This window comes from Mauremys mutica, chromosome 3 (genome assembly GCF_020497125.1).
Source record: "Mauremys mutica isolate MM-2020 ecotype Southern chromosome 3, ASM2049712v1, whole genome shotgun sequence".
NCBI classification, from domain to species: domain Eukaryota; kingdom Metazoa; phylum Chordata; order Testudines; family Geoemydidae; genus Mauremys; species Mauremys mutica.
The window spans coordinates 80,988,658-81,005,229 of NC_059074.1; the positions used below are offsets into that span (position 1 = coordinate 80,988,658).

General features: G+C 40.6%; 1 protein-coding gene across 1 annotated transcript in view; it reads right to left on the bottom strand.

Moving 5' to 3' along the window:
• LOC123366132 (prolyl endopeptidase) overlaps positions 1-16,572 on the bottom strand; it is a 167,110-nt gene that overhangs the window by 55,230 nt on the left and 95,308 nt on the right. Inside the window, exons 9-10 of the mRNA XM_045009267.1 lie at positions 4,449-4,646; positions 485-588 (exon numbers count right to left, since the gene is read on the bottom strand). Of these exons, the coding sequence (XP_044865202.1) occupies positions 485-588; positions 4,449-4,646 (302 nt within the window). The remainder of the gene's footprint in view (positions 1-484; positions 589-4,448; positions 4,647-16,572) is intronic.

The window sequence follows — 16,572 nt, forward strand, 5'->3', positions numbered from 1 at the left end:
ATTCTTATTTTGGAGCTTTAGGAATTAGCTTGTCAGAATCCAAATACTGTACACACCTATTTATGATTTGTAATGTATTAATGCCCAGGACCCCATTGTGCTAGGTGCTGTACAAATAAAAACAAAACAGTTCCCGACCAAAAGAGTTTACATGGATGACTGTACTAAGTAAAGTGGAAGAACTGCACAGTATATGGAAAGCAATTACATCACTGAGACTGATGCAAAACACTACTATACCTTTAAAATTCACAACACGAGAAGATGCATGCTTGTGTTTGCCTCTTAGTTACATGGCATGGCACATACTAAACTTACCCAAAAAAAGCCCATTAGTCCTGCCTCAAAACTCTAAAACCGCTGATATTGAAAACTACACAGGAGTTGCTTGAAAGTGATCTTGCTCTCATTTAAATGCAGCTTTTGTTAGCCTGCTTCACAAGTGATTAAAACAAGGTAGAAAAATTCATGTTTTTGTTATTACCTGAACTGTCTGATAAACCGAAGGATCAAATCCTTTCACAGTCACCTCCCGGAAAACTCTTGGCTCCAGTTCTTCTTTCGTCAGATCACAGTGATAAATAATACCTGAAACAGAGGTCAAATTTGTCAATTAAGTGCACATGCATCATTAAAAAGACATTGGATTAAAAAACATGAAAGACTGTAACGATGGCAAAGTTAACCCAGTAGGGTAAAGAAGCAGCCTTGATACATTCTTACACTTAATAATTGACATGCACTTCTTCACTGAAGAATGAAGAGCCTTTCTATATGCAAAGAACAATTACCGCTGCCCATACTAAGCATTTGAAGTTAGAATTCCCACAACCAACTAAATACAAGGGAAAAAAAATTAAGCTGCTTTGCATTTAGTAAAAAAGATAAACCCAACATAATTCAGATAATGGAAAGATTTAGGAGTCTACTTGGAAAAATGGCGGGTTAATACAGATTATACCAATGTAGTTGAACAGATTTACCAGGTAGTCTAACATTTAGGGCCTGATCCTGCAAACACTTAAACGTGAATAATTTTACTCATTTGAGTATGTTCAGTGAAATCAGTGGGATTACTCATATGAGTAAAATTATTCACGTGCTTAATTCACTGCAATGCAAGCCATCAGGGTTCAATTCCCAAACTTCCTGTGTGGTCTTGGACAATCACTTTGTCTCTCTGTGCCTTTGTTCCTCAGATGTAAAATTGGGATTATAGTGCTTCTTCTCTCTCACCCTTTGTCTTGTCTATTCATACTGTATGCTCATCAGGACAGAGTCTTAACATACGTCTGTACAGTTCCTATCACAATGGGGCCTCAGACTTGGTTGGGAATCCTAGTGTGATACAAATAAACATAATTTCAACAGCCAGCAGTCAATATCCTTAAGATAGGCTTGCAGGACAGAGGATCATTCTGTCAAAATCTGGAAAAAAAATTCAGGATCGGTGACAGACCTAGGATAGGGCTTTTTCTGATCAAGTGGAGCACTGCCCTTTCAAATTTAGATAAATTAAGATTAAAGAAGAAAACACAGTGTGAGGGTGATGGAGTGAGAGAACAAGATTTAGATTCTGTTTACTGGATTGTATGGAAGTACCAAAACTTACCACTTTTTTTTTTTTTTTTAATGATTTCTCCTCTCTAATAGGTACAATACCATCACCACTGAGAGAAACACTCAGTGTCAGAGTATAAACAGCAGAGGCTGAGAGTGCAACTGTGGTAGAGAGCCAGTAAATGGAACAAAAGTAAGGTCAGCCCAAATTGCCCGTCTATCTGTATACTGACTGACTTGACAACATTGCCAAAACTAAGATGCACAGAGCCAGCTTGCAGATTCCCTTGGCTGCTCTCAGCACGGTACATTAATACAAAGTGAGTTTGTATGTAACAAACATTCAGTACCAGATCTCCTTACCTATCAGCAAAGAGGAAAAATACAAGACTCAATTATATCAGCTGATTAAAGGACAGAAACCTATGATTTAAGAAGCAGTAAGAAAATCTAACTATTTTTTAACCCAAGTTGCTCCTCCTGCCCTAAACATCGTACTGTATTAACATGTAGTAGAAGTAGTAAAAAAGCAGGGACCATTTAAACAGCAGGGAGCTCAGAAAAGGAAAAGCAGCAAGAAATCTACCCCCTCCCTTAAATTATATAATTTGCTTACAAAACCCCAAACTAGCCATATTTCTCTCCTAGTCTCTCCGGCTATTACTATGAACAATTTTGCACCTACTCTGAACCCTTTCATTATACATTGGGACAAAAGGGCTGTTTATTTCACAAGGTAACTCCGGCCTCTTGCAGAAATAACTGGACACATGGTTTTGCTTGAAAGAAGCTTACAGGCCTTTTGGGACTTTTGCTTTTATTAACACTCAGGATGAGCCATCCCATTCTGCACTCATCATTCTTCCGCATCTTATCCAGCAATTATTTAGTTTACATAGCTAAACCTTTATGCACAGCCTTGTTTCTGCAGTCTGTTGAGGTAACTCGAGATTTTACTTGCATGATCTTTCTGGTTGAAGCTGGTGGGGTTTTTCCTTTCTGGCTCCACACTCAATTATCAACATTCCCAACACCGCCACTCATGTTGAGAGCATATATTCAGATCAGTTCCAATCTGGCTATATAGTCTTCCCTGCCTCTCTTTTTATGCTTGAAACTGAGGGAAAAAAACAAACTTATTTTAAGAAAATATTTTATGTTTTGTAGATTAATTTTCTTACTCTAGTGTAAAATGTAGGGAGAGTTTGGATGACAAAATGAAAAGGGTACTTTTCAGGGTATGAGGAGTGGGAGAAGCCCACTTAGACAGTAATCCTATCCAAACAAGCCATGCTCCGTCCCAGATATTTCAGGGTTTTTTTTAAAATGAAAAGGCCAATGCATGACTTCCTCCCAGGCTAATGAACACCATCCCCTCCCAAACAACTGCTTGCACATTTTCTTCTATTGTAGCACATGCATTGTCTGGGTGAAAGTTATACTTCATGGTTAAAATTTGGAATATATAGCAAGGACCACTTACAGAAAAAATATAGTTTAAGTTTGGAAGCTAAGACCTCCATGATCAGTTTTTAGCCAGTAAGTTTGCCTTTAGAATGCATCAGTATTTTTCTAGGGACCTTGGTTCTCCTCCTTCCACCTATTTTACTAATCCAGGGATTAACTTCTGCTTGACTTTTGGGTAATCAAGAAAACTCAGTAACAACAGAATGTGTGTGGCTGCATGATGTGTTTATATCACTCTGTGGACACTGTTAGATTAATTAGTTTGCATAGGGCCTGGTTTACTGAGCACCCATAGCTCCCTTTTCAGTCAATCAGAGTTATGTGTGCTCAATACCTCTGAAAGCCAGGACTCTAGACAGTGACTGGAGGGTCTCCGTAGCGGTGGAGCGTAGGGCCTGTCACACACAAACTGTTTTTGGAATAAGTTCTGTGTGTCCAACTGTAAACTGCCACTAGTGAGAGACAATCAGAATGTCACTGGGTGCTCCAATGTATTACTTCAACAAGAACTGCAGAGCAGAAACTGGGATAAATGCAAAATGATGAATTTTAACAGTTTCTCCAGATCCAATTACTTGATATTTTGTTATTCAGAAGAAAGAAGTTTGGGTCAGTAGCACGTCATGGACCGTACAAAGCAGATAAATGTTGCTTGCTCTTTTATGTATGGTGGGAAAGCACACCCTTCCTTTAGCATCAAACTGTTCATTTTCTGAGTTGCACGAATGACCTAATTTTCAGAGATGATGAACATTTTGATGGAAGTTGTGAGTGCTTGATACCTTTTGGGGAAAAAAACATCAGTCCATAAGCTTTCACTTGAATTTAACTATCGAGCAGGCCCTTTCAGATTTGCTCTTGAAAGAAACACACCTTAACATTTCCCTACATTTAGCACAGATGATCTACGATACCTGTTAAAAAATTATTGATGGCTGAATGGGGCAGTCACTATGGAGAAGGCTAGACTTCAAAGCTTAGTACCCCACTTCCAGAATAAGCCAAAAGGTATTATCTAGCCCACTTTTCCATGATTGTGCAGCTCTGCTCAAAGCACATTCGTACAGCCTCTAATTGGTGCTATGAAAGCAACACTAATTTCCTTCTTTAGGAGGACAGAATGAGCAAGAAGTTGCAATCTTCCATAGAACTCTTTGTAATATTCAGTCATTTCTGAACCCAGATCTCCAACGTTTTAACTCACTGTAGATCCAAGAGATCTAAGAGTCTTCTCCATTAATATATTTTAAATCCACAGTCCAAACAACTAAACACTGTTTAGGGGAAAGCACCTTTTTCTAGGTCTCTAAAGAGCAAACCAAAATTCAGTCTCATTATGTGTACAGTACCTCCTAAATTAAAGATCCATTGGGCAGGTCCCCTGTAAAAGGGGTAACACCTGAGGAAATAAACAACCTTACCTGGAGATAAAAAGGACATAAACTGATAAAATATTTGTGTGTCCTTTTTTCGGCCACTATATCCCACAATGCTGCCGACTTCCAAAGGAAAAGTCTTGAGATGTGTGCCAGTGGCTAGATCATGAAGTTGTAGAACATTCTTCACATCATGCAGGTAACACAAAACCAGGAAGTTGGACCTAACACAAGCAACCCATTCTGTAAAAGAGGTAAAAGAAAAAAAAGTAAAGTGAAACAAAATCCTGAAACTACTGTGGGAACAAAATAATTAAATATAACTAACCTTAAAAATTGCTTTAAAAACACACACAAAACCTCTTACGGCATATATCTGATTAAAATTCTGTAAGCTTCAAAGTTTCCTTGCAGCTGTGAAAATGAACAGTTCTTCAAAATATCAGCAAAGTTACATATAAATATGAAAGACAAGATGCCAGGAAAGAGCTGTAATATTCATAAGACTTACATTCTCAGAACATACATTCTAACAAATACTTTTTCAAACCCCTTGCAATTAATGTACACAAACTAAAAGATGTTTCTGTATCAGTGTTTAATGGTTCATGTTGCTATTGTATGTCCAGTGTTTCAAAGCTATATTGACAACATTTACAATGTTTTCTTCGTAAAAAGGTAATCTTTCTGTCAAAAATATATCAGGGAAATTATTTATGGAAGCATACGAGACTGAAAAATAAACCACAGCTTTTGTGCAAACAAAATTTATGAGAATGAAAAGGCGAACAGCCATGTACAGTACACAGGGCCGGCTCCAGAGCCCAGCGGGGCAAGCACCCGCCTGGGGCGGCCCTTTCCCGGGGGGGCGGCAGGCTGGGCCGGCGGACCTGCCGCAGTCATGCCTGCGGGAGGTCCACCGGAGCCCCGGGAGCAGCGGACCTGCCGCAGGCATGACTGCGGAGGGGACGCTCGGCCGGCGGCTCCAGTGGACCTCCCTCAGGCATGACTGCGGACGGTTCGCTGCTCCCGCGGCTCGGCTGGACCTCCCGCAGGCATGACTGCGGCAGCTCAACCGGAGCCGCCGGACCAGCGAACCGCCCGCAGCTCCGGGAGGTCCAGCCGAGCGACCAGCGGACCCTCCGCAGTCATGCCCGCGGGAGGTCCGCTGCTCCCGCGGCTCAGGGGCGCCTCCCCGGCATGACTGCTTGGGGCGGCCAAATTTGTAGAGCCGCCCCTGACAGTACATTGCCATTTTTGTATCTTTTAAAGGATTCAGTAGACTATTCTTATTCATAAGAACTACTCCATTGTGATTAAGGATGCCTAATGGAACCCATGGAGTCCCAAGCTAGTGTTCTGAGAACACTAATGTTATGAAGTTAAGACAAAGATTATATACTTCTTTTTCAGATGATTAATACTTAATATTGATAAGTACTAAACCTTTAAGTATGAAGAGAAGCTATTTTGAAGTATACAGATTAAAGGACAAGAGCTAATTTTTAGTTAATGCTGTTACTTTGGTATTAGTTAAAATATACCAAGCAATGCTGTTGGAAAAAGAAAAACCTAAGCATTTAGATGCAAACAAATATAAATATTCACACATCTTCACACTTCATATAATCTTAAAATGTACAAGTATAAAATATTTCATTGTAGATTGAAAAAACCTATCTCATAGAACTGGAAGGGACCCTGAAAAGTCATTGAGTCCAGCCCCCTGCCCTCACTTGCAGGACCAAGTACTGATTTTGCCCTAGATCCCTGAGTAGCCCCCTCAAGGATTGAACTCACAATCCTGGGTTTAATCACTGAGCTATCCCTCCCCCGCCCCCAACTTTAACTCTACCCCTTCCAATGAGTCTAATCATGAACCAGAAATCCTCTTACAACCATCCAGCATACATCACCTACATTTCCAACCTTTAGCTACAAAGCTTCACAAATCCTCACTGAACTGCAATATGTAACTAACAGACCACACTGCAGTTCATTCACCTCTTATGGGGACATACACAGGCTGCTTATATGTACTGGCTTTCAGATTGTAAATTCTCAGAGGCAAGGACTGTCATTTATCATGGTTGTACAGTGCATATCACGAGTACCAATCTGGTTGAGGCCTCTAGATATCATCAGAATATCAAAGTTAATTTCTGAGCAAGCATGTGTGTGTCGGTTTTTTAAATCTAATATAAGGCCAGTTCAGACTTTAGGATTTCCCAGATAGGGAAGATAGTTGGGCAGGAACTGAATTTTCATCCCATGGAAAATTTTGCATTTCTGAAAGAATTTTCATTCTAAATTGGAACAAAATCAGAAATGCAAAATTTTCCACGGGATTGAAATTTTGAAACATTCAGTTTCAGAAGAACCTAAATGGAATTTTCTAAAATTTCTGGGCTGGTAACCGTGTAGAATGTTTTGACTTAATTGAATCAGCATTTTCTGACAGAAAACTGGTCGGTTGGAAAATCTTCAACCAGCTCTATCCGTAAGGTACCTGATTCTACCCTACCACACCCTATCCTGGGAAGCTTATGAGCTCTTTATGGTGCCAATTTTCCCACATCACATATTATCATGTGGCATTCACCTGGGTACTTGGATGCTCTGCCTTGGCTTACAGATTAGGTGTTGCTTGGTGCACACCATTCTTAGTATGTCCTAAAATGCCTGGGGTTTCTCTCATGCCATAGGCTTTAGATCCCTATTAACCACATAATAAGCCTTTCTTTATTAACTTACACATAAGGGAAAAATTCAGCTTATAGAAAACAGCTTCGCGTTAAGTATTTCTGTCATTTAGGAAAAGAGTTACTTAGCTGGCAACTAACTAAAACATTTTCACTTACTCACAGTTGTTCCTTTGCCAAGTCAACTTCCTCAACCAAATTTTGACAAAATGGATACAGAGGTAAAGGATAAGAAAGGAGATGAGGGGAAAATATAAAATAAGTTCTCCTTTCTCTTGCCAGGTGATAAGTGGATAACAATTCTTGTCTTCTTCGGGCCAAAACTGTGGCTTCTTTCCTTGGCAGGAAGAGAACCTGGTTCATTTGGGTCAGGTTGGAGGGCTGGATCACAGCCAAGGTCCAACTGTTGAACAGTTTTTTCCTGGCTCCTGGTTGCAAGAAACTGCAGAGATGCCATTAAATGAGCAAAGACTAGAGCTAGGATTGCCTAAGGGTATATTGTTACACCCAAGTAACATCATGACCAATAGTTTTTGCTCCTACAGTAGAACCTCAGAATTAAGAACACCAGAGTTACGAACTCACCAGTCAACCACACACTTCATTTGGAACTGGAAGTACACAATCAGACAGCAGAAGAGACAAAAAACAAACGCAAATACAATACAATACTGTGTTAAACGTAAACTAGTAAAAAAAATGGAAAGCAGCATTTTTCTTCTGCATATTATAGTTTCAAAGCTGTATTAAGTCAATGTTCAGTTGTAAACTTTTGAAAGAACAGCTATAACTTTTTGTTCGGAGTTATGAACATTTCATAGTTATGGACAACCTCCATTCCCAAGGTGTTTGTAACTCTGAGATTCTACTGTATAAACTAAAAACAGAAAACAATGAAAATCAACACAGAAACAAAGCAAGCAAAACAAAACCGACTAAAATATGACAAAGACCCATCTTACAGGTTATCCTGGGTTTTAAACGCTCTGTGGGAATTCAGGGTTTCCCCAACAGTATTTTTAAACCAACCAGAGCAAAGCTGAACACAGACTAAAAACATGTTTGCACATCCAATTTTCAGAACAAAAGTTCCAGGATATGTTATGTTCTTCCTCGTCATCATAATTTTAGATAAGGATAACAAACTCTCAGAATTGTAGGTCAAAACTAATTTGTCCATAACTGTTCTTTTTCTTATATAGGTCAGATCTGACCTTCCACTGTTGCGACACCCTGGCTCCTGCTCACCTTTGAATCCTAATGACTGTACAGAGTCATCACCTTCCCCTCACCCTCTTTCCTGAAGGGCCAATGAAAATTTGACACTAGTTTAAATTTTTAGTTATGTTATTTTAAACATTACATGTGCAACTCAAGTGATTGACCCATTTTCTTCAGATTTGGGGGGGAAAAAATTCTGTTTTTTTTAACGTAAACCTGGCAACTTTCAGGCCAAACCCAAACCCAGACACTTTATACTGGAATACTAACTGGAATTTTAATCATGGAGCCATGACCTGGTATAACAAGATACTGTAATAGATAAGTATGGCACTCTTTACAAAATAGTAGTTGCTATATAATCATTGTTATGGTGTGGAATAAATCGTATAAGTGAGGATGGATAATGAAATATAGTTTTATATTTTAATTTCTTAAATCTTATTATGCATTTCAAGTTATAACATCATACCTAGCTCTAACTAAAATAAGAAATACTACATTATTATATCGCCTCTTTTTATATGGTTCCTATGTATAATAGGCAGTTTGAATAAAACTGTAGAATCTGTAAGATGCCAAAGTTCAAATTGGTTTTAGTTCATTTTATAACTTTGGTTTATTAATAAAAATATGAACAAGAAAAAAGCATAGATGCAATAATGGCAATATTCTACTTCTGGAAACACAAGTAATTGTCAGGTAATACATATATGGGCTGCAGAAGTGCAATTTGTGTTCCCAGTAGACAACGTACTTCTATAACTAGAAAATTCTCAAATTTTATATTAAAAATCTTCTGCATCTTAAAGCTGTATAAGATGATACATAAAGAGCTACACAGATTAACCTCAGAATTAGGTACAACCCATAACATGCATGCAAAAATATTTATTTAGGTCTCCTCTTTATGAAAATACTCGCTCCCCATCAAAAATATCAAGCGAAAGCTCTCCATTTTCAAATATAATTGTGACAATCACTGATTCCTCACTGATTAGTTGGCTACACAATGTAATTTGATGGATCCTTTCAATACAGGTTAAAATTAATTAGATGTTCACTTCCACCGTATTTCCCTTTTCTTAAAGAGCATTTCAATTTTTCAGGGCAAAGGCATCTAGTTTCCATTGATACCCCTTACAAATACTGTGGAGCATGCTTTGAAGGTGGTGATATTAGCTCTTATCCACCCCTTTAGTACATTATGTGGTTATAAATAATCTCCACAAGGTGGAGAAAACAGATAACAAGATGGAGGGGAGGGGAGGGGAGGGGCGAGGGAAAGAGTATTTTCAAAAGTGCCTGAGGAGCTCAAGTCCCATGGACGGGCAACTGGACTTACACTCATAAATGCATAGACCACTTTTGAAAGTCTCCCCCATAACATAGTTACAGAAAATAAATACTAGTATGGGCTATACAAGTACAGAAAGAGAAAAAAATTGAACCAGACTTAAACGAACAGTAAAGAGCCTACAATTAAGTGAAGTGCTACATTATCAAACTAAAATAATGCTGAATTGTTAATAATAGCCATTTCTATACATAAAACCATGAACTGAATTTCTCTGTACCCTAATCTCTGTTTTGAGAATTGGAGACACAAGACACTATTGTACTTCGTAGTCAAGCCCACAACCTCACTTCCTGTGCTGACACTCCAAGCACGTATCCAGAATGCTTCAACTGGTTTCTTTCCACCTCAAGGAAACTTCTAGAGTCTAGACTGTATATCCAGAAAGTTTCCTTTTTAACCAGTATGTAGCCATCATAATATTCTCTGGCACATATTTATTAACATTCATACAAATGTGTATGTTACAGCTAAAAGAAAAAGATGATGCCGGTTATGGACTTTTTAAACAAACCCATACAAACCACATTTTATAACACTGGTGCAAATGGTTCTAGAACTGAATTTGCTGTTATGATACTGAATGCTGTTTTCCTTGGATGAAATTCTCCCAAAGTGCAAAGTTGTGTCTTCCACTTTGGGAGTGGGAATGGTTACGCAAGGTGAAGGGACTATAAGAGGTGAGCTGTAAGAATGGCTACAGAGAGAGCACAGAGGAGCTGTGTTGCAATTCTACACACTGCCTGTACATTGAGGTTTGTGTGGATTTTGTTGCAACCAATCTACAATGGGTTTTCAGCACTGAGCTGTTTTTTTCTAGGCTTTGGAGAGAGGCTTAGAGTAGAATTTTAGCCATGAATAATGCCTGGGAGCTCAGAAATGTGTCAACAGTTCCAGTTTAGGAGAGACTGTCAGACCATATTTTTATAAATATGTGTTAATATTTCCCCCCCAAAAGAGTCCCTTTAGTACAATGGATTTCACTGGGGTCAAGGATATGTCTCTGTTCCACCAACAAATTTTCCCTCCTAATAATTTTCATTTGGCTTTAGGTACAGTATGTTGAATTCCTTCATGTCAAAAATCCATCCTAAAAACTTAAGGTACTGAAATTAGTGCTGACCTTTTATTTTTGCAGTGCTAGACACATCATGTCAAGTAATCCAACTGTACAGATGCATATTGACATTCTTATGCTGAATCACTGATGGAGGAGAAGAGAGAACCAAAATGAAGACAAGATCCATGTGCAAATATTTCCTAAGAGGAAACATCAAACTCACTTCCTGAGCAAGCACATGTGTCAACCCCATTAATAAGGGATACATTTTGATGGAGCTTCAAAGCTTGAGTTCAAAGACAGCTGCTAGTGTGCAATTTTCCTTTCTTCTGCCATGTGAGTTAGTCCACATTTCAGACCAACAGTCATGTTTGTAGAACTGATAGAAAATAACACTTTCCCCCACTACAATAAACCTAGAGTTATTTATGTGTAGGAAGACCTGCAAAGACAATATTAACAGTTTACAGAATAAAGCATTACTCATTGTAGATATATATTATAAATGGCCATATCTAACAAACACATAAAAAGGAGGCAAAGGACCCTCAAATAAGATCCTAACACATTTCAGGTCAGTTGCAAAACTCCCACTGGCTTCAACAAGGCTCGGATTGTACCCCTCCTCTCAGACAACCCATATTGTCATACATGTGTGAGAGAGGAAAAAAGTGCAAAGTTGTTCTGAAGCTACAAACATTGGGGAACTAAGCCGCTCGAGAAACCCAGGGCTACTCCTTGGTCAATCATGACTGGTGCAGGTTTGTCATGGTATCGCTTGAGAAAAAAGCCATGATGGACCTATGGTAGCCCTGGTCATGAAAAGTCAGATAAAGATTTCAGTCAAAGATGTGCTTCTGGACTAGAACATCTCCTCCTGTCTGTGACTCATGGACTGTCTCTTGGTCTGAGCATGCTCTGGTTGTGTGAGCAGCTCAGAGTTGTTGCTAGGAAACTCTGGGGCTAAGCCACACCCCCAGCTACTAAATGGTTTCTACTACAAGCTCACCAATCTGGTCCTTTGGGTAGCTGCCAATTCCCTGCTCCCTACTAGCCTTCCGTGCAATTCACGGTGTATTTTCTTAAGGTTCTGAACAAAGTTTGTGCAACTGTTCCTCAAGAATATTCATGCATCCATTCACTCACCCACTTTCAATCTGCATGCAAAACTCCCCAGCGTAAAAAGTCATGGATATTTTTAAAGACAACATGAAAGTAATGGAATGCATAAGTCTCCTGATAGTTGGAATAAACATATAGTTACTACTTACAGAGATAACAATCCCTTCTCATCAGGATCAACTATTTTGTGATCCTGATTCCGAAGTTTGATTTTGTTCTCTGACCTAGTTTTGCTATAATCTTACTTTTATAGGAATATATTTGATTATAGAGTTTTTAGTTTTCAGATCTTGTCTCTCCATTGCAACTCATTATATATTTAAAAGCATTGAACAAGCAAGCTCTGCAAGAATGTACAAACTATTTTACACTTAAGTTTTATATTGATTGGACAATGCCCAGAGGTTTGGAAGGGTTCTTTATAGTGAATTTAAATAAAAAATGCAATTAGAAATCTGTGTTATACCAACAGCAAAATAATGACAGAAATGTTATTTTATTACCAAACTTTGCCATAAAAAAAAGATGCCTACAGGGCAAGGCTTAAAATTGAGGAAAAAAAAGTGATAAAATAAATAACATTTTGCACTTGTATATAACCTTCTACATGAGGGAATAAAAGTACTTTAAAATACTGAATTAAGGCTTACAAGACCTTGTGAGGTAGGGAAGTGTTGCTATTCTCATTTTGGAGAGGGGAAATTGAGGTACAAAGATGTTAACTGAGTTGCTTAAGGTCACTTAAGTCTGTGACAACCAGGAACATAACTCATCTCTGAGTCCTAAGTCTTAAATGACTACATAAAAATAGCACCTTTTTACTCAATAGACCCATTCAATATTTCTATTCAGAGTCTGTCAGAGTTATAGGGTAGCTCAGGGGCGGGCAAACTTTTTAGCCCGAAAGCCACATATGGTATAGAAATTGTATGGTGGGCCATGAATGCTCATGAAATTGGGGTTGGGGTGTGGGAGGGGTTGAGGACTCTGGCTGGGTGTGTGGGTTCTGGGGTGGGGCTGGGAATGAGGGGTTTGGGGTGAAGGAGGGTGCTCTGGGCTGGGATTGAGGCATTCGGAGGGCAGGAGGGGGATCAGGCGTGGGACAGGGGGTTGTGGTGCGGGGGCAGGGTAGCTCATGGGGGCAGGGTAGCTCAGGGGTGCAGGCTCCAGGCAGGCTCTCGGAAGCAGCGGCATGTCCACCCTCCAGCTCCTACGCGGAGGCGCAGCCAGGTGGCTCAGCTACATGCTGTCCCATCCGTAGGTGCTGCCCCTGCAGCTCCCATTGGCCATGGTTCCCAGCCAATGGGAGCTGCAGGGGTGGCGCCTGGGCCGGGGCCAGTGTGCAGAATCCCCTGGCTGCCCCTATGCGTAGGAACTGTAGGGGAGACATGCCACTGGGAGCCGCGTGGAGCAGCCCCAGACTCTGCTCCCCAGCTGGAGCAGAGCAAGCCCCAGACCTCACTCCCCAACGGAAGCTCGAGGGCTGAATTAAAATGGCTAGCGGGCCACATCTGGCCCGCAGGCTGTAGTTTGCCCACCCCTGGACTCGCTGCACCTCTGTCCCCTCTCTAGTTTCCCAGACTGCAGCCCCACAGGTATCAGGCCCCATGACTTTTACCTCTCTTTGAGGTGGAACCATGCAATTCTTCCACTTTTAGACCAGGTGCTGGGCTACAGTATCCTGTGTGCTGACTGTGTTTGCCCAGCAAGTCTGAGTGAGTCTGGTCCTTCCCTTCAGGAATCTGCAACCAGTAGATTACAATGACTCAAAACACCCTTCTTAAAACAAAAGTATTGTTTATCTAATGACAGGAACAAAGCATACGTAAGAGAATAAGGCTTTTAAAAACAGCAAAAGGCCTGTCTTATCCCACTGCTTACCTTGCCCCAGACTCCTAACCTTTGGGGAGATGGGTCTTAGTCTCCCCCAAAATTTGTCTATGTCTCATCTTAACCGTTTCAGGATGCTTTGAACTCCTCCTCCCCCTGAAGACTGAGTAACTCCGAGGGAGACACGGTTGGCAGGCCTAGCAAGGGGTCAAACCAGGGCACCAATGTGAACAGCTCTTGCCAGTCTCAAGTGTTTGCTGTGAAGGGTATATCAGGAACCCCGCTTTGCCTTTCTGGGGGGATTTCCTGACAGCCCAGCTATTGAATTAATTCGATATATGCATACAATAAACACCACAATACCAGGTCAAGATATAAATTTAGAAATCATTACAGCTAACTCCAAACTCAGAATCCTATCTACTCACTTTAATGACTGCTCTTTATTCTTGGTACCCCTGCAAAGCCAATATATCTATCTATGACTGAATGAACAGAGGGCTCTATTCTAGTTTGTGCATTACCAAAATAATTCTTTACTTAGTTTCAACCAGTTACACCTGAATAGGATTGCCAATTTTCTAATGGCTTGTAACCGGACCCCTGAGGCCCTGCCCCTTTCTCCCAAGGCTCCACCCCTTTCCCACCTCCTCCCCCAAGGCCCTGCCCTTTTTCTGCTTCTTCCCCCAAGGTCCCACCCCTTCTCCACCTCTTCCCCCAAGACTCCACCTCTTCCCCCAAGACTCCACCCCCATCAGTCACTCCTCTCCCCACCTTCCCCCATTGCTTTCTGGATCATCTCAAGGAGCCTATCTGCAGGCAGGAGGTGGCGCCGACTGAGCCGGGGCTGGTGCGGGTTAATGACTTGGCACCTCCAATGACCCTGCAGTAGCAGTAGCCTGACTTTTGGTTTGGGTGCCATTTAGGGTTGCAAGGTCCCCTTTTTTACTGGACTTTCCCTTCGAAAACCTGGCACCTGGCAATCCTAAATGGTACCTGGACACAGAAGCCAAAAAATGGACTGTCCGGTTTAAAACACAGATGGGTGGCAACCCTACACCTGAATCCAGCAGTATCACATAGATGTAACTGAGGGCCTAATCTGGCCTGTAGAAACTTTATTCATAGTGAAGATGCACATGATGGAATGAATCTTGCTTTATTCTCACAGTGCATGGTGAATTTCTGCAAGGCCATCAGTAAAGGGGAGGAGAGAGAAACAAACCAACCACCATTGTTTCACCTGTAAACGAGCACAACTGATTCAGTATCACTGGCAAAGAATAAAACATGGAGCCCTATGGAATTGTTTTTAAAGTAACTGTACCCTCTCTTTTGAGTTGCAATGTATAACTACTTTGGAAGTTTACTAAAATCTGCTTCTTACAGCCTTTGCTTAGGGGCCAGTAATTGAGCCCCAGGCGAGCTCCAAAAGGGAAGAATCCTCCTCCGCACATTCCAGAGGGGGAGTGAAGCCATTTCACAACTTGTGCACTGGACTAAGGGTTGAAATACATTCCGTGGCTTTATTGTCTACTCTCCTTTCCTCTTCTGCTGGTGAAATGCCAAAGGCCTAGGCAGCGTGACTCTTTCCTCCAACAATCCCTTGTATGACAGGTGCAGGGAGGCCCTATGAGCACAGCTAAATTCAACAGGATTTTGACAAAAATCAGGAATATCGTCCTAGGGAAACAAACAATACCTTGGTGAAAAAGATAGCATGAAACTCCTGCAGTCAATCATTCAGGAGGAAAATTAGTGATATGTAGTGTCTAGAGAAGAAAAAATTAATTTCAACCAGTGAAAATTCATATTTTTACCTTTCCCCCATGTCTCACTATACTATTGCCAGTCCCCAGCAGTAAAAATCTAGCATAACCTGCTTCAATGGCATATTCTATCTTCCTATCTGTTCTTACGGCACCTATCATAATGGGGTCATGATCCTGCGTAGGGCCTTTGGAGCTATCACAATATAGTTGAATATATGCACTAAAAAAACACTTTTGGAGGTGACCACACTGGTGACAAGGGAACATTAATTCCTTACCCCCCAAAAATATAGAAGACACTAAACTGAAGGACGTATGGCCTTGGGGGGAGAGGCAGCACAGGGGTGGGGCCTTTGGGGAAGGGGCGGGGCCTCAGGGGTCCAGTTACCAGCCATCCTGAGGAAGATAATCTAAACTTCATACTGAACTCACCTTGCTGCTCATAAACAAGCTCTGTGGTATGTAAGATCTCACATTGTTCCGAGATCCCTCTGATGAATGACCTCTGCACACTTATTACTGCTTTTGTTATCTTTTAAACTTGCATTAATTCATAAATATTTACCAAGATTTATACTCTCTGAGAATTAAATGTAATACAACACAAATGCTTTCCAGTTGGGGGAACATGGGTGGGAATGCATCTCATGGCAAATGCAGATGTCCTGGGGCCCTTACTTAACTATTTTCATTTTTAAATGGTTGCCATTTGTTTTTTTCCCCTTCGTTCACTGATTAGAGTTCTAAATTTATCTTTACTTTGTGTGAAGTGCCTACTGAGAATTAAGTAAACCTTGACAGTGCTTACTGTTTGGGAGAGACTGACTCAAAATAAGAATGCAAATGAATAATTCTTTACGCTCTATGCTTTTAAACATCTGTCATATTGACAACCCCATATTATCAGAATACATTTGTTTTTTCAAAGTTTTATTGAACTCGTAATGCAGGACTGGGTTCTCAAACACAAGTTAAAGCCCACGGCCAACTGTACCTGGAGGATTGGGTCAGTAAAGCAAATTAAATTCACTCATCTCTTGGTATGTGTATTTTTTTTTTGTTAGTTAAGCTGTTAGCTGCACTACAAATGCAGTATGACATATTA